At 41.5% G+C, this 22,309-nt stretch overlaps 2 protein-coding genes across 4 annotated transcripts in view; one reads left to right on the forward strand and one right to left on the reverse strand.

Moving 5' to 3' along the window:
• Positions 1-1,877: 1,877 nt before the first annotated feature.
• Positions 1,878-22,034, reverse strand: POLR1D (RNA polymerase I subunit D). Of its 2 annotated transcripts, none has more exons than XM_019530136.1 (3): positions 21,928-22,034; positions 9,576-9,650; positions 1,878-3,270 (listed from the first exon to the last, which is right to left on the reverse strand). In XM_019530136.1, the coding sequence occupies exons 1-3, from the start codon at positions 21,951-21,953 to the stop codon at positions 2,985-2,987; spliced, it is 387 nt and encodes a 128-aa protein (XP_019385681.1). In that variant the 5' UTR covers positions 21,954-22,034; the 3' UTR covers positions 1,878-2,984. The 2 variants fall into 2 exon arrangements, with proteins under 2 accessions (XP_019385681.1, XP_019385682.1); XM_019530137.1 differs by having other exon boundaries at positions 9,576-9,646; positions 21,928-22,016.
• A 134-nt stretch (positions 22,035-22,168) lies between these two features.
• The window catches only part of LNX2 (ligand of numb-protein X 2), a 91,343-nt gene continuing 91,202 nt past the window's right edge, over positions 22,169-22,309 (forward strand). For both annotated transcript variants that reach the window (XM_019530138.1, XM_019530139.1), the window contains exon 1: positions 22,169-22,248. The gene's annotated coding sequence lies outside the window, so the exon portion shown is untranslated. The remainder of the gene's footprint in view (positions 22,249-22,309) is intronic.

The following is a 22,309-nucleotide window of genomic DNA, read 5'->3' on the forward strand; positions in this document are numbered from 1 at the left end:
TAAAGGGAAGCAATAATCTGTGAAGCATTCATGAGGAATTAATTTCTTCCCAAAGGCATACTCCTAAGTAAAAGGCATGGCACAGGGGCCTAAAAACACAAGGTCTTCAGTAAGTATAATGATCTGCCCCTAAACTGTATTATGAAGTATTTACCTGGAAATACCTCAGGATATAGAGAGAAGCCTAGCAGGATTTTATTAAGCACCAAGGTCCAGATTCTCAAAAAATATTTAGACACCTAATTTCCACTGAAATCTTTGGAAATTAGACACTTAGAAATCTTTTGAGTTGAAACAGATACAGAACTTGTCCTTCTGTATCTTCAGGTACCCAAATCTCTTTAAATCCAAGCATCCAATTCTCATTTAAAAGTATTCCATGTTTGTTAATTACCCCACTTCTTCAGCATGAAAGGTGCAAGCCCTTTGTTCCACCAGTTTAATTACCTTCCAACCTTTTCCCATCCCTCGTAAGAATATTTTTCCCTCCCCTGCATCTGTTACCTTCTACTGCATCTCTATTCTCTCCTACAGTGTATTCCCTGCTCTTGATCCCACTGGTTCTTGGCTATTTAGGTAATAGTTCCATGGAATACACAGGCATTGCTGGAAAGGATGTTCATAGGTAGGTTCCGCTTTTTCCTCTGACAGTACCTAGTTCATTGTTTCATCTTAGTTATGAAGGGCACTACAATCGGATCCACCTCATTTTCTGTTGTAAGAAGACATATCCTGCATTTAAGATGAACTCCTCACCCCTTCAAAATAGGTAACATTATTTTAACATACATTTAATTGAATTTTGGTCAGGTTTTATTTCAGTGATGCTAATTATTGTTAATTACATATGCTGTGGTGTACAAGATGCACCTTAAACTTCAGGAGAAAAAACATATCCTATCCACAAGATAACATTGCATGTTGTTTCAGATAACTAGCAACCTAATACCTCTATTGATTAAGAATTCCCTGTAAGAACCACCAATTAATCGTGATGCTCTGAGTTTTAGAATGCTGGATATTGCTGCTATGTTCCATCCAACAGCCACCATCATCCAACCAAGAGGAAGCCATCACATCAGAGGTGGCTGAAATCATCACAGCACAAGAGGTCAGGAAGTAAAATCAGGATTTGTGAAGTGCTCAGATTTCCCTTCTGAAAGGAAGTGCTAAAATAAATTTACTATCATCTTTATGGGTCTCACCAGCATTGACGAAATTATTGTATATGGAGGCAGTGGAAAAAGTGCCCTGGCTGTTCTAATATTTCTGTTCCTTGGAGACCGCTAGCTGTAGTGTTACTCAAATCCACAGCAAACAGATAAAACAAATATGCACAAAGGAACTGATGCCTGGAACAATATTCCATGAGGTGAGTTGTGCTGCCTCCTAGGGCAAGGGCACATTTTATTGTTTGTATATCTGTAGCATTTAGGAGACCTAACCAGAGTTGGGTCTCATTCTTCTAGGCATCCTACAAACATAGAATGAGAGACAGTTTCTTCAAGATCTTATAGGCTAAAAAAAGAAGACAGACAGAAGTGACTGTCTGAAGTGCAGAACCACAGTTTAATCTAATTTCCCCATCATAACATATGGTCCCCCTTTTCTAGGAGTTTAGCTACTAAAGCTAACCTCCTTTTCTGCCATTGCTCACCACATTCTCTCTTCTTACCCCCCTCACCGCAAGCTTCACTTAGGGAAGAGACAGGATAAATAGTATTTATTTTTTTCTGAACTTTTTTTTTTCCTTCTTGAAACACCTCTGAACACATCTCAGAACCACTTGTCCCCTTCAGTGGTGCAGGATACTATGAATTCCCTGCCCCAAACGAAAATGCTAATTCTCACAAAGCTTCAAGAAATTCGATGAAACATTTTCATTTAAGACATTTCAGATTTATTCGCAACACACTTGAAAACTTAAAAAGCTAAACCATATGTTCAAATATTTATGTCCGAGACTATTAAAATCCTCAATGCTTTTCACAAAATAGGTCATCATAACACTGTCTGAACATACAGTAGGCTGGTGTAACTATTTATTGATACTCAACATCACAAGTGTTAGAAATTGTACCACTACAAAACTGTCACACAGGCTTTGAAAGTGGATGAACAACAACATTTTTTGAATAGTTCTTCTGTATTTCCTGTATTATTTATCTACTTGTAAAAGTCATACCACTGGATAGATACATGGTAATTTTAACTGCTGAGGTTTGTTTTCAAAGCACCGTGATATTATTTTATGCGAGCTACTTCCTCTGACAGGGGAAGCATAGGTAGAAACAATTATTGCATTTATGGCTTATTAGTACTAATGTTTGTTGTTATCTCTGATCAGTCTATGGAATGAACAGGAACACAAGAATAAATTCTATATTCCAGGTCATTTTCTTGTGGATTGTAAAGTCACTGCCGCCTATTTTAAGCTTGTTCTTAATAAAGTGTCAAAAGAAGGCATAAGTTCCCTCACTGCAGGGATACCAAGATCTCTCAAACTACAGAAACTGCATTTGGGGGTGATTGAGTGTTCCAACTTTTCCTTCTTTAGATCTGCTCTATCTTACAAAATGAACATAAATAAACCATGTTTCTTTATTGAGTTTAGCAACAAAATAATTTTGTCAACTTTACATGTATATAGGTATTTGCTTAAATTAATCTCCAATATGGTAAGCTGTCTAAAAGAATCATACAAAGCAGTGAGTCTTATCAACTTGTGCAATCCATTCAGAACAGTTCGAGAAAAAAAAAGGGGGGGAGGGAATTGTTTTACACTAGTCAAATGTTGTTCTTTACTTTCTCTTAAAGATCCCCAAAGAGAGTCTTATAAAACTACTCTCAGGTTATCTCTCACAAAAGCAACTGCCAGTTAGGAAATCTATGTTGAACAATATCTTCTTTTTGAGGACTGCCACATCTCCACAGCCCAAAGATTAATGATATTTTTAGCTTGTAACAGAACGGATTCACCTTTCTTATCGTTTGCTCGATCGCTTTTCGTACTTCTCCTTTGGGTGCCGGTGCGTGTGTCGGTGGCTGGAAGGAGAATAGCTGCCTCTTCTTCTAGCCTGAAAGCTGGGTTTGTAGGGATGAGTTATATGTTTCTTTGGTTTTTCTTCCTTCCTGCTTTTGCTTGGCTCAGGTTCTTTATCAACTTCCTTATGCTCACATTCTTGGTCTGGTTCTTTTTGGGAGGGTAATGTGTTCTTAATAGTATTAATGAGAAATCTTTTGTTTGTAGCAGCAAGAGGGCATTTCAACCTGAGAAAAAAATTGAAATGTAAGTGTAAGACAAGATGAAATACCCTGGCACTTACATAACAGTGTAAAAGGAAAACCCAAACTATTTTAAGAGGGACACAAGTTTATGATTTTGGCTTTCCTTGCATGCCACCTAGTGTAAACTCTGAGTACAGAAAAAGACATTCAGATGTTCCCATTCTCTTTTTGTCTTAGTCTCAAGATTAGAAACAAAACAGCTGTGTTATTTTAGTAGGGGGAAAAGCAGATTTGGAGTGGCCCATGTTGGAGTCCTCTATAACTGCACAGATCATTTTAATAATTTATGCACTGACAAATTTCTAAATAGCTGATTCTTGAATAGTTATAAATATTCCATTTCTGTTGATAAAAGGCTGCATGATCTTGTTTCATTGTAGTGGGAGTTGTCCTTTATTTTTTAAAATGTTCAGCTCATTAAATAAACATTTTGCTTCAGGAACACTAAGTACTTATAGTAATAACACAGAAAGGCATTTTCCAACTTGCATTTAAATTTTTTATTCCTAGCCTACAAGATTTATTTTAAATCAAGAAGAGACTCATCCTTTTTTTTCACTTCCCTCATTCTTGTTTTCCTGGGTTTTCCCCTCTCCTGCTTTTTATGTAGCAATCTATATCATACTTTAGCACATAATCAGTTTTCTGGTAACCAAATATTTTATATTCATTTAATTTTTCCCACTAGGAATAAAATCTCAACAAATCTTTATTCCCTACCTGTGTTATGTATTAACAAAATAAATCCAAGACTTGTTTAGAATCTAATTTAGTCTTTTTTTTCTGTTTAGAGAGGAAATAACTTCTGGAGATTGTTTACCCTTGTGAGTGCACTGACATTTTTATTTGTTTGCATTGGGTTTATGTGTAGGTGGTCAACTTTCAAGGAATTTCTCTAAAAGGCAGAAGTGTTGATTCAGTAGGTGGAACTCTACCCTCCAAGTACTGAGTCAATGAATGACACAAGGTAATGCCAGAGACCAAATGGTGCTGGAGGCAGTGTCTTTTGCACAAATGTAAAAGCTACATCAGCTACTTCTGCAAAATTTTGACCATTAACCCCCAGCTTAGTAGGTGAATTTTAGCCATGTAATTACACTGCTCGTTTGGCACCCTCCACTAGTTTTGGTTCATTATTCATTTATCCTAAAGAAATTTGCCCAATATTGCTAAACAGGTATCAAGCTGCAGCCCACTAGAGGCTGCCAAAATAATTTAAGCAGCACAGTTTTTTAGCAGTATCTTTTACTGGCCCAAACAAAACTTGCTTCTTGCATATTCCCTGGACCATCATGGCTGCTATTCAAATTATTTTATAGCTTTAGAGCATAAAAGAAACATGGGGCAGGAAGCTTCCTCCTGGACTACAGAGTCTAGTTCCCTGTGCTTGCAGTCAATCATTAATTCTAGGAATCTCTCAGATCACCATTTCAAACCCTCACTCACAATGACAATGAGCTCTTATTCATAAAAGCTTGTGCACCTCTGATTCAGTATGTCTATAAGATGCATCTCTATCCTGCCTTCCACCTGACTTCAGACTAACATGGTTAACTACCTTTTACAATGACAAGGCACAGTCCGTGACATATCAAGAAGACCCTAACATGCCATACGTAAAAGCAAGGAAGAAGAGAGCACTACCAATGTCCTGCCAGTGCAAAGATAGGGAAGGGGTTCATAAATCCATAGAAGTTAGGGACTGGAAGGGACCTCACAAGAGCATTAGGTCCAGCACCCCTGCTCTTACGCAGGTTAATATATACTCAGGGGATCCTAGGAAAAGCTCCATACTTCATGCTGTCAAAAGGTAAAAAAACCCTGCAGTCTGTGCCAGCTTGACCTAGAGAAAAATTTCTTTCTAACCCTAAATTTGGTGATCAGTGTAACCCTGACCAAATGAGCACGATCTTCTAGCCAAGAACCTCCGTGTTTTCTAAATGCTAGCAAGAACATAACTGTACCCACTGAAAACCACCCAACCTTGTGTCTCTATGTCCCAATACCTCAAAGAAACAGGAAATAAAAACCAGCAGCTAACAGCACTCACAAGGGGAAAAAAATATTTCCTGGTTCCAACTGTAAGCATGGCCTGTAAGTCACAGGACTACCAGACACCTTCCATACAAAAAGACCTGTCTGAGCACTGGAACACATGACTCTTAAGCTAAAACTACCTGTCCTAGTAAAACATCCCTTCCAAAAACTTAGCTAGTTCTGTCTTAAATTAATTTGGGTTGCTTGCTCTACCAATTTGCTTGGGAGGACAATCTAAACTTTCAGCTGAAAAAATAACTGCCACAGATCTAGAGCAGATGATAGTATGTGGTGACACACTGATTGGATTTGCAAGAGCTATGGACAATTACTCGTGTATTGAGCCTCAGAGGAATTTTGTTACTGTAGAAGGGTGCATCTCCTGCCAATAAGGCAGTCAGACCACCATGCTTATTTTAATGTGGGTTCTCAGAATAGCAAACTTTAAAATTTTAAAATTTTCTTAGAAAATTATGAGGGGCAAGAATCCCTTAGGGTGATATGTTTTACAGGATCAACTGTCTCTTTTCAGGTTGTGAATTTTCCACTGTAAGCAATGGATTCTAGTATCTTTCATGTTATGGTCTAGTAGTATAAGAGTGATGTTGTAGCTGTGATGGTCTAGGAATAATACAAGGGGGATAATTTCTTCAGGGTGAGATCTTTTATTAGACTGACTGTGACCACAGTTGGTCCAGTAAGGTTCTTACCCTAAGAAATCCTTGCCTCTTGCATAATTTCTGGATCACCATGGCTACAAGATCACTCTTACACTATCCTTAGAAAAATAATTATTTTTGCATCCCTCTGCAGGTCAATTCCAGTCATTTAAGCAGCCTGCATTCAGATGAAATAGAAAAGAGTATAAAACCCCTAAACAGTGGTTCCATAAATGAAGACAGTGAGATTTACACTTTTAATGCTAAGTGACTGAAAAGATGGGATTATCTGTTTTTCAATGAGATAGTGCTTTCATTTCAAAAGCCCTCAGTTAGGGAACATGTTGACAAATATGTTGTGGACATAAAATATGTTCAAACACATAATACAGCACTGTACGTTTTTGCTCTCAGTAATCCATGCTTCTGTCCTGACCCAACAGTTGAGAGAGTTGTACAAGTTTAACCAGCCTTCTTGGGTGCTTACAGACATGGGGAAAAACAAAACAAAACAGTGCTTTACTTTCAGCTTGGTGTGCACCCATGCTGAGTGCAGTGCATGCCCAGAAGAGGAATCGTATCAGTTTGACCCGGTTCACCCAGCTTCTATATAGCTCATGTGCTTCAATGTGGCTTTTTGGTCTATGGCAGCGTTTCTCAACCCGTGGGTCACAAGAATATATGAAAGGGCCACAAACAAACCTCAAAAATGGATCAAACTTTAAAAATGGATTCTCCTTTAAAGGAAAAACATGTGGGAAACCATGGCTTTTCCTCTGCAGGCTGTCAGAGTTCCAGCTTGCAGAGGGCTGCCTGGGGCCACCCATGCCTCACACATGCCACACACTTCCCTCCTGCCCCACACACTGGGAAGCTGGGGCCTTGGGGAGGGGAGCAGTAGGTTGGAAGTGAGGGGCACTGGGTCAGGACTAACCACTGATGTTTAAAAATGGGTCCTGGTACAAAAAAGGTTGAGAATCACTGGTTTATGGAACCCAAGCCCAGCTTTATTAAACTACTGGTGAGACGGACAAGTGCAAAGTCCTTTTCAATACTCCAAACTCCTGCTTCAAATAGTTTTATCATCTCCCTCAAAACAAGAACTTCTCACACCCTCTGAAACAGCACTGGGAGTTTAAAGTCAGTCTTCAGTCTTGAACAGTGACTGTTAAATAGCGTCTCATAACCTCATAAACTTAAAAAAATTAAGGTTGGAAGATTTATATGAGAGGCGTCAAACTCGACCAACACCCTGTGTTCTTTGCAGCCTGGACTCAGATTATGGGTCTCTTCATAGGCCAGATCCAGACCTAGTGACAGAGCAAACAGTGGCAGCACAGAGGTTAACACAGTTGTTGCTCGCCTTCCACTGACAATACATATTCCCAATGGGGCTCTGTACCTGGAAATTCAGTGGCAGGTACCATCCCCACTTGCCCTGCCCTTGAATTTCCAACCCCTCCAGGAGCCCCATGGGCTGAGTAAAATGGCTCCTCAGGGCAGATCCAGCCCATGGCTCATATTTTTGGCATCCCTGCTTTATACCATCAGGAGAAATAATTCTTACACAATAATTGGCTTATAGCACTAGACAATTCCAAAACACCAGATTTTTAAAGTCATGACTTTCTTGCTTAGAAACAGCTCTTTTTGCTCATTGTAAAGAGGCATTAAGTGCACTAGTTAATTTTTTTCCTGCCTTGCTTCAGAGGAAAACAGAATAACCAAGCTGTATTCATAACTAGAGGAGCTGCATAGCTCGGTGCAATGGGCAACTGACAATGGACTGGAAGGAGCTGGGCTTGATCCCAGGTGAGTGGTGGGCTTCCACTCACCATTTCCACTTTTAGCACGACCCTTGAAGCCTGCCCAGCCTCCTATCCAATGAGTACCAGGAGCTCCGCATGGATAAGGGTGGCTGGAGCGTGGTGTTGAATACATCCTCCTCCTCATGCCAAAGTTAAAGAGGCAGAGGAGCCCTGCTGCCAACAGGCCTCAATGGCCTGTAAATGGCAAACCTTTACATTTACTCACAACTAAACAATATGGCCTGATAGACTGAAGAAAAATATAGAACTAGTTCCAGGAATGCTACTAAAAGCTTTTAGCAAGATATGTGGCAAGTACAAACGCACAATGGTGCCATGAAGAATTTTCTCAAAGGCGGGAAATTTTAAAAACATTTCCTTAGGATAGATAAGTCTAATGAAGTCAATGCAAGTTTTGTTTGATGTTGGTAAGGTGGCATCAGAAAGTAAATTAATATTTCGTGCAGGATGGAGCACTTCACTGCTGACTACAAAACACTCCAGTGGAATGGAATTTTTAAATGTTTTCTTCCTTTCTAAAACACTTTAGGAAAGTACTTTAAAACATTGTTAAAGAACACTGAAGTCTCTAAGGCTCAAAGATACATCACTAAACGAAGTGCATCAGCTGAACCAGGAGTGTCCCAGGATGGCTGATCTGCTTCACTGGGCAAAATAGATATTGCCTGTTGTCCTGCAGGGCCAGGCCCTGCCAGTCCATGGCTTAAGGGCCCGATCCTGTGGGATAAAACTCAGAGCATCTCTCTGCAAACCCCAAGTCTCCCCATTTGGACAGTTGTGCCCAAAAATTCCAATTTAGGGCATGCCTCTGTAAACAGGGAAATGCAGGCGGGTGCTCCCATGGCTTCAGGGGCCTGATCCTTCACTTCCCTGGAATTCTCCTGTGGAGGAATTCCTGGGGCATGCAGAATCAGGTTCCTGAAGCCCTTGGAGCACCTGCCTGAGTCGCTGGAGAGAATGGGAAGCTCCAGGCTGCCCGTGCTCTCCTGCCTTACAATAAACTGACACCTACCACAAAACAGGAAAAAAGATTTACATTACTGTGTGGTGGCTACAAATTTAGGTATTTGTGGCATAACAAAAGGCATGGATGTTGATTTTCTTTTGCTTTGTGACACTATAAATATTTTTATGGTGGCACAAAGGCGACATATATTTGCAGCCAAAGTGCAGTATGCCTGAAGCGTAGGCTCTGAGGTGGACTAGGGAATGTGGATGATCACACACACCATGAGCCTGTTTTGCCAGCATATCCCTCCATGTTTACACCATACAGTCAATGTGGTTCAAAGATTTTTTTGTTAAATAATTGTGCATGCTCCCCAGAGTCAAAAATGAATACATTTTGTAAATCCACAAATAAGCTACCTTATACACAAAGATACATATGTATCCAAGTTTCTTGACTGAAATTTCATATATTGTCCATTTTGACAAAAACCTGTGCATAAAACAAACAACACCAATTCTCCAGCTGGGAATATCATCAGTGCTTGGGGCAGAGCAATCTTCAGTCAAAACTTTAATTTCAGTTATGAAAACACATATTAAAGAAAAAATTTTGCACCTCATTAATGTATAAAATATGTTTTAATGTGATGCTATTAAATCAAACATTAGAAGTGAAAACTTTACCCTGTTCTATATATAATATTATCATTTAATTTGTTTACATGGGGTTTGGTGTCTGTTTTTTCCTTCCAACAATGCCGGTATTTAAAAGGTAAAATAGGCTTTGTATTTTGTTTGCATCATAACTTACCAACCCATAGCTCCCATTGTTTCAGCTCTAGTTCTCCCCCGTTTTGCCTCTTTAAGAAGCTCTTCTACTGCCTTCCTAGACATGAAAAGAGAAAAATATATTAAACTCAAACATTAAGATACAAAACAGAACACCTGGAAATTTAGAAAAGTTGGTTCACCTGATAAGTACCAAAACCAATCATTTGTTTAACCAAGCACTTCACATGGAGTATTAGCTATTGAATGTATTATGACATTTGGACTATTGTCATAGTCTTAATTTCTACCTAGTAAGATGGGGGAGAAAAGAAAGCATGAAGATGAGCAGCTGTACAAAACGTATATTTTACATCATTCCTATTAAAAGCCACCAGTCATTAAAGAAACTTAAGCACATTTATTTAAAATTCTTAGTTCAACTTTCAGAGTAAACAGCAAGGTTGCTGTTCTAGAACATTAAACTGAAAAGTACAGTTCCCATTTCCAGTTATACACAGCACCATATTTACATGGATCACTGTGTGTTGGTCCTTCAGTATCTTAGGGTGCTTTTGTTTCTTGCTTCCCCCTCTCTCTGTGGCTGCAGGGAGTTCGTCTGGCACCCCAAATTCTACTGCCCCAGGGAGCTGGAACTGGTTATAGACCAAAAGAACAGCACAGGACTCCATCTCCTGGGCCTTCCTGCTGTGCAAAAAAGAGCTATTCCCATCATGTCAGCATCTCTGGTGTTATCTACAAGTCAGGCTGGAGGAAGGGCACTGAGCAGGAACCTGTAGGTAGTTGAAGTTGTGCCTGGATCCCTTAAAAGTTGGGTACTGGGTTTTACAAGTGGCAAAGGGGAGACTCTACAGCACTTCTCCAGAAGTAGAGGCAACATCAGACTCCTACAGGGTAGAAATATGGCCAGAAGTTCCATGTGTACATGGTACAGAGACTGGCTGCTGTAAGTTGTCTGTAAAATAGTCGTAGAGGTATCCCTCAATATGACAAACTTAAAAAGAGGTATGCACCCAAGAAAGGAGAAGGGAGTCCCTATAGGTGCCCCTCCTGAAGTGAAGCCAAAGTCAGAGCTTTAACCTATCACTGACCTCCTGCAGGTTAATGAGGCAGGTGGATGATCATGCCAACAACAACTGGATAGTCAGGCACACCTCCTGCACTGGCTCTCCCACTGTGGACATGCCTAGACCAGACTCACTGGTGAGCTGGAGATAATATGAACAAAGTCTTGGCTGCATCTGTATCTGTCCATGGTGCTGCACACCAGCCCTCACAGGAACTGAATGAGCTCTCAAAAGTGGCAGACTCTGACTGTGCTGGAAGGAGTATGGCATAGGACCTGTCAACACTAGTTTTAAAAAAATTCTAGGTCTTCTCTGCATACATTTCCCATAATTCCTCATTCCAGATGACTTCACTAACTAGTCCCCTTAGTTTGTCAAAATGAAAAAAAGTTGGAAACCGCTGCTCTAGCACTTCTGCCTTTTTGCTACTAGTAGTTAAACTGCATCAACTGTAGTGCAACAGCAGAAGAAAAAACTCACTGATACAACTGTGACCTGTTGTGTCTCCAAATTACTGTTTGATTTAGATATATAGGTTCTAGAACAAGAGTGATCAGGCTAAGAATAAACTATTTAAGGATTTCTCACATCAGAGCTCTGTCCTTGTTCTGCAAGCAAGATTAGTATGTGGAAGTTATCAATTATAATTTATGTCATTTCAAATTAGATGTGCTATTATTAAGTCAAGATAACTTTAGTTCAGTTCATTTTAGTCATAGGTTACAAGGTAATTGTTCCCATTAGTAGGAAAATAATAGATGGGTGATACAAGCCACTCTCTACTCTTCTATTATAGATTAGTCAAGTACAATGCTTTTCAAACTTTTGGGTGAATTTTGGATACACTCTTTCTAAGTCTGTCATACCTATATATCGCTGATTATGTTACAGACAGTAAATATGTCACTATAAAACTCAGCTGCAATCACTGCAACAACCTAAGAGCTCTTCATGTTTTCCTTTTTTCTTCCCTTTCCTCAATATATATTTTCCCCCACCCTTTTCTAGTACTTCCTCTCATGTATCCTAGCTATATGCATACTCCAGTCTGAAAACCATCAATCTAGTATAAGCTTAACAAGTTTGCTCCTTACAGAGGACTGCTTTACTATTCTAGGGTGTAAGCCAGTTATGTTCAGGGAGGGTGTGGGTGTGTCTGCAGGGGATGGATAGGTGTGGAGGGTGTGGGAGCATGTGTGTGTGGATACGTGGAATGTGGGTGGGTATGGGGTTTATGGCAGGCTGTGTATGGGGTGGGGGAGGGTGGCTGGTGTGTGTGAGGGAGTATGGGTGTATGTGTATGGCAGTACAAGGTGGGGTGTGGGTGCATATGTATGGTGGGGTGTGTGGGGTTCACCCTCCCCCTCACTCCACATACCCACAAACCTATAACCACCTCCCTAACAACATACAAGAATAAGACTTCATTTTAAGCTATTATATATAAAAACCTCTAAGTACACTACACAAACATATGTAAATCAGGACAAAAATATTTTTTTGAAATCAAATTAATGAATATTGTAGATGTTCAATTTTTAGAATATACTTCAACCCCTTGCTGAAAGGAGTACTTCCAGGGGCAAGAGGAGGAACTTCTCATGGCAGAGATTAGGGGGTGGGACTTCCAGTTACAAAATAGCACCAAGAGGGTGAGGCACCTGTCAAGGGGCAGGACTACCATGCAGCCCTTGGCAGCTTGCCAAAACTCAGTAAGTGACCCTCCACCTGAAATAACTTGTTTGCTCCTGTGCTAGTCAGTCCTAATGCCACATTTGCACAGCAGGATGCACAATTTTGGGATCAGGGATTGGATGCCAACTGCACCCTTAGGATCTTGGGCTCCCCCTGCACTAGCAAGTTGAAAGCTGGGTCAGCTGATTGTCCACCCCAGCTGTGGGACACAAAGCATCAAGCCCTGGGATGTCAGCAAAACGTGCGATCAACCCAGCTTTTTTAAGGTCCCAGTGTTCCAGGATCCTGCAATTAGGAGGAGTTTCCCCATCCGAGAGTCCCTGTGGCTGGAATGTCAACTGCTTTGCTCTTTAGCTCCCATGGGAGCTGCCAAGTCAGTCAAGCACTATGTTAGGTATTAGGGAGCCTCACAGCTCTCCACAACACAACATCTTGGCCTAACTGATGCGCCTGCTAACATGGAACAGTTGCCCTGCCATGCAACTACCATTAAGCTGCATGGCAGGGCTACCCTGACACAGATTCAATTTAAGATGTAATGAAAACCAGCCACAAAAATATTACATTTTGTAGAATATTTTTGTGGCTGGTTTCCTGTTTTCTTATGCTATTAAGTCCTTGAATGTGTGGTAGGGTTACCATTTACAGCAAGATTAGCAGGTTCATCATGTCTTAAATATAATGTCTGCCAGGGGCCTCAGGGTCCTACAGTAAGTCTTTACTATTTCCCTTTAGACTATTTATTAAAAAAAAAAATTGTTCCTCTGTAGATTTTTATCTGCTAAGCTCATCTTCCTTTTCTCAGTTTGTTTTATCAACGTACATAACCTTTGCTCTCTATACCCAGGATACCTAGTTTACTTGGTTTTTTTAGTGATAGAAAAAGTTGGATTTGCTGCTAAACAGAGTCTGTTAGAATAAATTACATTAATCAGTTACGTCCTGGTTTAAAGAGCACCAAGAAAGTTTATTTTCCTTAAGATTCAGGATTTTACCATGCCCTCGGATATAGCAATCACTGAACCATTTCACCACAGACTAATTTCCACCAAGCAATGTTCTCATAGATTTCATAAACATTAGGGCTGGAAGGGACCTTGTAAGATCACTGGGCCCAGCCCCCTGCCCAAGGGACAGGAAGTCAGCTAGGGTCAAAGAATCCCAGCAAGATAAGCATCCAAATGTTTCTTAGAAGTGTCCAGAGTAGGTGCTTGGCACCACTGCTGAGGGGAGTCTGTTCCAGGCGCTGGGGGCTCAGACAGTAAAGAAGTTTTTCCTTATGTCCAGCCTAAAACGGTCTTGCAGGAGTTCGTGACCGTTGGACCTTGTCATCACTTGGGGTGCTCTGGTAAACAGGCATTTCCCCAAATCCTGATGCACACCCCACATGTACTTATAGGCTAATAAGGTCTTCAGATTCAGTCACTAGTATTTAATTTTTTAATCACTGTGTTCTCTCGGACTGGACAGTACACTAAGGAAAACAATTCCTACCACAAAGCTTATTGTGATATATGTCAGACTGGTAACCTGCCAGACAAAAGGTTCATTTTTCAGGCTTAGGTTGCATGCAGAACCACAGACTCCGAGAAACGTTGGAATGGAAGGGACTTCAGGAAGTCATCTAGTCTAGCCCCATGCTCAAGGCAGGATCATCCCTTTCTAAACTATCCAAATATTTGTCTATCCCAGTGGTGCTCAACCTTCCAGCCCTGCAAACCAGAGGAGTGGTAGAGTGCCAGATCCAGTGTAGGCTCAGGGTTCAGCCCTTCAAGCCAGTAGCTATTGAGCATGGGATTTATGGATACAGCCTCTGAATTAGAACTTCCTTGACCTTAAATGCTGGAGGCTGCAATGAGAGAGGAACAGTGAGGAAAAAAATCTTGTCATACCCTGTTCACCCTCCCTTTCATCGTCCACTCTCTGCCCCCATTACACAGGCCTTCCGATAGACCAAAGCCCATCAAATAGAGCTATACGCCCCCCCCCCCGATTGGGGAGGGGGGCTAAGGATTTATCACTGGTTGTTTGGGACAAATAAAAAATAAATTAAAGACAGGAATGAAGATCAAAGATTCAAAACAAGTGCAACAAGGAGGGCCCCTGTGTGACAGGATACTGGGCAAGATGGGCCAATGCTCTGACCCAGTAAACGGCAATTTTTATGCCTTCTGCAAGCCGCAACAATTAACACTGCTACTGCTCTGCCACTGGCAATCTTCCAGACTTGTGAGGTGTGGGGTGCTCCTTCCTCACCCCTTCACGTTATGTGGAAACTCTAAAATACATGACATCAGAACATTCTCGTTTGTATCTATAAGTCATACTGGCCGCCTCTACACGAGACACTGCCTGCACAGTAAGCCACAAGTACTGCACAGTAGCGTCACATGTCAGGAAGCCTGATGTGACACTACTGTGCATTAGTCAGCGTCACAAAAGAGCCGTTTCTTGGCACAACCGCACAGTAACTCTGGCTACCGTGCAATCATTTAGTACTTTGTTTATACAAGTACTAAATGACTGTGCAGTAACAACTGCACAGTCAGCATCTTGTGTAGATGCAGCCACTGTAAATCAGATTGACTTGACACCTATCCCAAAAGTTTGTTACGAGTAGGGATTCTTCTTTCTCATTCTCGCATCTCACCACATCCTTGTATCCTTTTGTAATATATCAATCTGTATTGCACACCTTTAAAAAGCTGTCCTAATTTGCAAGATTAGGAAAAACCAATTGCACAAGAGTGGCATAAAAACAAAGAGAAAACACTTAGGAATTTCTGCTTATTGTTTTTCCACACACTGAACATATTCTCCCTAAACAAATCAGACAAAAGCTTTACAGATATGCAAACAAGGTTTTTACATGCGTTTTTAAAAGACACTTGGGACTTAGCACTCTTAGCTGTCTTTGCTTTTATGCTTGGGTACAAAACAAGATCTCTTGAAACTGCTAAATTCAAGGATTGGAAGAGCAACACCAGAATATGAGAAAAAGGAACTGGCTAGAGTATAACAGTCAAGACCTCTACACAAAAGGGCCAAAGCACATATAATTAGCAGATCTGATGCCCAATTCAGTCTCAAAGGAAAACCACACTGAGTCAACCACACAGTAGTTCTGGTGTCACTTACACCTTGAGTAGCAAGTGGCTTTCCAAATCTGCTGTGGCCATGCTTCAGAACAAGCAGAGAATACCATCCCCCACCGCAACAAAAAAACAACCCCCCGACCCTCCCCCCGCCAAAAAAAAACCCCCAAACCCCTGCAATGAAAGCAAGTAACAAGAAAACATTATTATCTTTACAAGAAAGAATAGTTTGGAGTCTAATTATATTTGTGAAAAACTAAATTTTGGCTCTGTATTGTTCATTACCATCAAGCAAATGTATCAGGTAAAGAACCTCTCAAACTTTCATTTATATGATGCAAAATAGATTGCTAAAAGCATGTTGATGCTATGAAGTTTTGCTATCAAGCAAAACTTCCTAAAATATTTAGCCTGCTACACAAAAAAAATCAGTCTGAATGTTTGTGTTTGGCAAACTGTTAAGCAACTGGAAACTGGGAAGGGAGGCAATTAGGTTATTAATTACAGGTGTTGCTGCTAGCTCTATAATAGCACCTTTCATCAGAGAGGGTCTTAAAGTGAATTAAGTGGATACCCACCACATAGGAATTGTTCCATGGCTACAATGCAGCTGGACAGGGTGAAATGCCCTAGTCAGATTTTTACAAAAACAAACAAACAAGCAAGCAAACAAAAAAAACAATGAGCGCAGTATCCTGCACAATGAGATGTTTCATCCAGGAACAAAGGAACAATGACCAGATATGATCAGAACAATTGGTCTGTCTTCTGAAAAACTCTGCTGCTGAGATAGTATGTTCCCCAGCATCAGCTGTAGCATTAGCTTGATATCTGCAGAAATATTTTCATTATTGGATCACCCAAACCACTTCCCACCGGCACTCTAGGTGAATTCAAATACTGACCAAGGTCTAGCCTGTATTTTTTAACCATAGCAGAACTCAAGATGATAGGGCTATAGATTCTATGCTACATGAGGGCAACTGGAAATGAAGATAGTTGTTTTGAACACATCCAAGAATTTTGACATCTGATTTGAAAATCTGGCCATGTACTGAGTAGTCTTAAAACTGTCAGTTCTGGATTCAGCAGGAAAAATAGATATCTGAGAATCAAAAATATTAACAAGAAAAATCAGGATATAATATGAAATCAAAAACATTCTTATGGAAACTGATGGAAACAAATGTAAAAAAATGGAGCCTGAATCAGGATTAAAAAAACCCAAACCCATGCACAACACCACACAAGAATCTTATGGAAGTAAAGTAGGGTTGGAGTGATGCTGCAGTTGCAATAGTTCAGGAAATATGAGAGGCAAGGATATTTTGTTGTTATCTTTTACTGGCCCACTACATAGCTGTTCCAGTACAACATAATACCAAGAATCCTTGCCTTTTCTTGGATTATGATTTCTATCATGTCTGAATAGCCATAGTCAGAGTTTGGGGGCTGTGATAAACAACCCCCATCTTAAAAGAATGTTAAAAAAAAATTGAATACTAAATTCCACCTGCAGCCTGATTAATAGGGACTTCACACCTATGGCCATGCTCAAATTCTGACCTTCCAAATATTCTTCATCTCTATATAAGGCGACTTGGTATATAACATTGGCAAGGTTACCTACAGAGTGATCCTGTGATTTCTAGGCCAATATTAAGGGCTTTTTCCCCATTGGTTTTAATGACTAAAACTATGCTTCTACTCTAACATATGATTTTTATACCTTAAAGAATTATTATTTAAAATTAAACATGTACATTGCAAGTTAGACACTATTCTCAAAACTTCATCCTATTCCTTTACAATCAAATAAAGTGTTTATTGCAGATAAGGGCCTTAATTTGTTAGGACACCAAGCAATTTCCCAATAGAGGAATCTCTATTAGGAATCTAAATTAGGCTTGGAAGACCATCCTAATAAGTGATAGTATTCCCAGAAGATCATATATTTGCTGTTGTGTTATAATAAGACCCAATGCAAGATCTTAAGTCCAGGTGATTTTTACTTTATTTTATTTTTTTAGAATTCAATTTTTTATGCTAGGGACAAAACTGGTGGTAAAGGGGGTGAAGAGTAGGGTATGGTAAAGAACAAGTATAGAAGAGTGTAAGATAGCTGTCCTGCTACGTTACTCAGAAATGGCACCTCATATTATTTGCTTTATAACCATCCACTCAAGATCCCTTGGAACATAACTTAAACTTGCATTACTCATTGGGGTGGGCAATTACTTTGGGCAAATGGCCACTTACTGAGTTTTGGCAAACCACCGAGGGCCACAGCCAGGGGCAGATAAATATTAATTTTCTAATTTTTTTAGGGGACCCACGGGCCAGATAGAATGGCCTGGCAGGCCGCATCCAGCCCACCAGACCATTCTGCCCACCTCTGTATTACATTATATTTGAATTTGGGCTAGTATCTTAACAAGGTAGTGAAAGGTTTCAGATTTATATTCTTGATTTTCTCCTATGCAATTAACAGCCAAATGTTCATGGAGAAATGCCAGGCTGTAATTTTCAGCAAAAAAGATTTACTGGGGGAAAAGGATAGGGAAATTCACCCGATCTTTGCTACAGATAGTGGCAGAGGTGAATGGGAAATCTGAGTTAGTTACTACCTGGGGCACCGACTGTTGTATTTCCAGCTTTTACTGCTTTAAATTGTGCACAATAGTCTCATAACAAGAAGTGCACAATTCAGCATCCAGCTTTAGTGGTGACAGTGGAACTTTAATTTATGTTAAAATGAGCAAAATAATGAGACCAACTGAGAATCAGACAAAACAACAGGAAAATAAGAAAAGATAAAACCTGGCACAATAGAACAGAACAGAACAGAACAGAACAAGCAGAATGTAGAAAACTATCCTTAGGTGACCACAGCAGCGACACTATTTCAACTGAATTTGCTTGAATGAGATCACAACCAGAAAATTGGAACAATTAAGTTTTCTCATTAAAACACCAGACTGAAAACTTAACTGCCTGTGGACAAACAATCAGAACTCTTTGCTACCTCCCTTCCTTCTCCTCACATTGAGATTTCCAGTTTCCCAACAGGATTCATCATTTACCCTAGACCCAAGAGAAGTGCATATCACAGACTTAAATTAATATTTATAGATATTGAAGAAACACATGATTAATTCATTTTAGAAATTTGTGCCATTGGACTCTAAGCCACCTGGCTTCAAAGGTTGAAAGTATTTTAAATATTTTCTAAATATTCCTAGAACAGCTTTTCTATAACATATGTGGTATACAAAACAGAATTCAAGATGATGCAACTTGTACCCACTACTGCTAAACAGTACCCCCACCCCAAACTCAGACTATTAAGGTTTTTATATCACCATAATGTATTTTTTATCCATATGTACAGTTTGACATTTCAAACCTATTTTTTTCAAAATCAAGAGAGAGAAAAGTCTTACTGAAGAACTATAAAGCTCAATGGATCAATAAATTCTCTTCGTTGCTTAACGTCTTGGAGCTAGCGCCACAACTCTATTAACTTTCTCCCACCTATATTACTGTATCTATTGGAGGTAGACAGTAGGAGCAACAAGTTATTTTCTATAATGGAATCATGAAGGCAGGTCCTTCAAGTGCAAGTTGCACTCACGGGGCAGTGAAGGAAGCCTGCATTGCCCCGACCCATGCTGTAATTGTTTTATGATTGTTAATAGGAATATCACTAGAGTGTCATCTCAGATATGATTCTATCATACTCTGCATAGCTGTAATGTTGATAACTTGCTGTAAACTATATAGTCTTTCTTCCCAGGCAATCTCACAATAAAGAGTGTAATGCCAACACGATTCACCAAGGAGGTAAGCACATGAAGGCGGTTTCCAAACCAAAAAGTAAGAGACCTATTATGACTGGACAGTCAAATAAATGAACATACATTTATATTCAATGCAGTCTCTTGGAAATGCCATAATACAACATGCAAAGCAGAATGAATATCTCATCCCAACCAAATGCAGAATAGCAGTCACTTTATTCTCTGATGAAATGACTGCAGTCAATTTTGCCACAACACAATGACAGGGTGACATTAACTATCTATCTGTCACTAAGCACATCCATCAATAAAAAGGCAGAGTATTACGCGTTTTTTTATTTGAACTAAAAAACCCAAAGCTTATTTTCAATCTGCATTATGATCAATCTAGATTTCCAAAGCTTGACTAGAACTGCTATCAGTATGCATCACTAGTATTTTACAGTGAACAGAGAAGATATCCTTTCCCTGTTTTTCTTCATTCTGTATGGAGGTTTGATTTTTATTTATCCACTGTACAGGAGTACATTTCCTCAATGGACTAAAAATCCATCTCTACACTGTATTCTTAATGCACAGATGTTTCTTCATAGACACCTCAAGAATAATATTGTGAAGACTAGTCTCCTGCACATACCTCTCTCACCTTTGGCGGTTGTGTTATTTTGCTAGATCACAGAGAGGTACTTGTATTTAGACATGTTAATGTTAAGTCAGGTAGATGGCAGAGTAGAGCTAATTACATCAGATGCATAAGCTTTCATAAGATTGAGCATACTTCATTAGGTGCTGTGAAAAGACATGCACACAGCAGTCTATGTAAAATAGAGAGAGTGATATGAATACAAAAGGCAGAGTAGATTTGTACCTTATAGACTACAACAGTTAGTCGATAGAGTGCAAATCTACCTTGTCTTCTGCCTGACTTCAAACTAACATGGCTAATTACCTCACTGAATACAAGATAGAGGATGGATGGAGGGAAGCGGGGGTAGATAACAGCTAGGGACCTACTCAGTTTGTAGCAGCTGTTCCCTGATTTTGCAGTTTGAGTGCAGGCCAGGCACCATTTTTGCAGTGCTGCCTTCTACCCTGCACTCCTCTGATTGGCTAAGGGGCCCTGGAAGTCCTCTTGTTCCTGAAAATTGACAGATGGCAATCTGCTAATCTCCAGGAGCAGCAGGACTTCCAGGGCCCCCTCAGTCAATCAGAGGCATGTGGGGGGCAGCAGCCCACTGCACTCCACTGTAATCCCCCTGCCCTCCCCTTCAGGATGCCAGGGCTTCCTGTCCTTTTTTGGTTTTGCCAAAAAACCAGCTGCCCTCCCCTCCACCGACTTGCTGCTGATTTTGTACCTTTTCTCAGTCCCTATGCTTTTTCATGGGGACCAACTGAATTTGCAGTTTCCTTGAAAATCCTGAATTCAATAGCTGCCTAATCGTAGCCAAGCCAGGGAATCACAATTCCCTATGGGGAGTGAAACAGGCGGAGTGAAACAGCCCTCCAGGTAACACAGGTCACTTCTACGGTCAAGTTCAGAATTAAGCAATATCTTTTTCTCATTAAAAACCTGAAAGCCATCTCCAATACACTGCTCTCCAGAATGCAGCAGGAAAGATAACAGGTGGACTGCCTACAGTGAACTCACTTTTAGGGTCAAGACACCTGAAGCAGCACCTCTCAACCTTTTTAGATGCAAAGAACCTCTCAGAAAATGCCAATGCTTATGTTTGCATTCTTTTTTTGACTACAAAAAATAACAGAGCAATTTTTCTACTGAAAAGACCAAGACAGGGCAGAACATTTCCTTTCACTGTGGACAGCTGGATAAAAACATCAGCTTGATGCTGTCAAGACAGACAAAATGCGAGGGATTATTAAGAAGGGAACTGTAAACAAAACAGAAAGTGTCCTTATGCTGCTTTATAAATCCATGGTGCATCTGCACCTTGAATGCAGTGCCCAGTTCTGGTTTTCACACTTAAAAACAGAGGCAGAAGTAGAGATGGCCCAGAGAAGGGCAATAAAGATAGTGTCTGGAGAGGCTTTCCCAAGGGGAGAGACTACAGAGCCTAGGCCTATTCAGTTTAGAAGAGATGGTTGTGCCAGGGGGCATGAGAAGGCTTTACAGAACAGTAAACAGTGAACAGACAGTACCAGGGGCTGATCATCGACTTTCCTGAGACAGGAATTAGACATTCACAAAATGAAGCTAGCAGGTCATGAACTTAAAACTAAACCAAGTTTCTTTTCACACAGCAAGTCATGCAAGCAGGAACCTGCTGCCCCCACACGGAGGGGAAGCCGAGGGTCCAGCCGCATTCACAAAAGGGCTGGACAAATTGTGGGAGGAAAGCAAAGGGCACCAGGACCAGGGAGTGCGGGGCACAGCAGGGCCTAGCCCAGAGCCTGCAAGGGCGACAGGAGCAACCCCGGGCAGACGCGGCCCGCACTCTCCTGAGGGAACCTCCGCCTCCCCTCGTGCCCTCCCCGCCCGGCCGGGCCCGCGCCTAGCAGGCTTCGCTGGTCTGCGGAAGACACAAACAGACAGGAGGCCTAACTGGCTCCGGCCTCGCCAGGCGGCACAGGCCGCGGAGCCGCCGGCCCCGAGCTGCGGCAAGCCCCTACGTCCGCGGCGGGCCACACGGGGAAGGAGAAGAAGGGGACCCGCGCCAGCAGGAGCAAGGCCCGCGCCCGCCCCCTGCACCGTCTCCCACCGCTCCAGCTCCGGGTCCTCATCCATGGCGGCCCTTCCCCCCTCTGGCAGTTGCGGTAGCGCGCGAGGCCGGCCGGGGAAGGGGCGGGGCAGGGCCTGGCCACGCCCCCTTCCGCGACCGGCCTCGCCCCCTTCCCGCGGGCGGGGCGATGCTGCCACGTGCGCCGGTGGGGGCGGGGCCCGCCTGTCCCCGCCCTACCTGGGGTTCGCTAGTATTCGGGGTTCGGCGGCGGCTCCTCCTTCCCCACGCCCCAGGGCCGGGGCGGTCGCGCGGTGTTGGACGGCTGCCCCTGGGGTCGGGGCGGACGAGCCATCCGCGGCGGTGAGTAACTTCCCGGCTCGGCTCGGCTCGGGGCTGGGGCGCCTCCCTCCGCCCGGCCCCC

The sequence above is a fragment of the Crocodylus porosus genome, unplaced genomic scaffold (genome assembly GCF_001723895.1).
Source record: "Crocodylus porosus isolate Cpor-Errol unplaced genomic scaffold, CroPor_comp1, whole genome shotgun sequence".
Taxonomy (NCBI): domain Eukaryota; kingdom Metazoa; phylum Chordata; order Crocodylia; family Crocodylidae; genus Crocodylus; species Crocodylus porosus.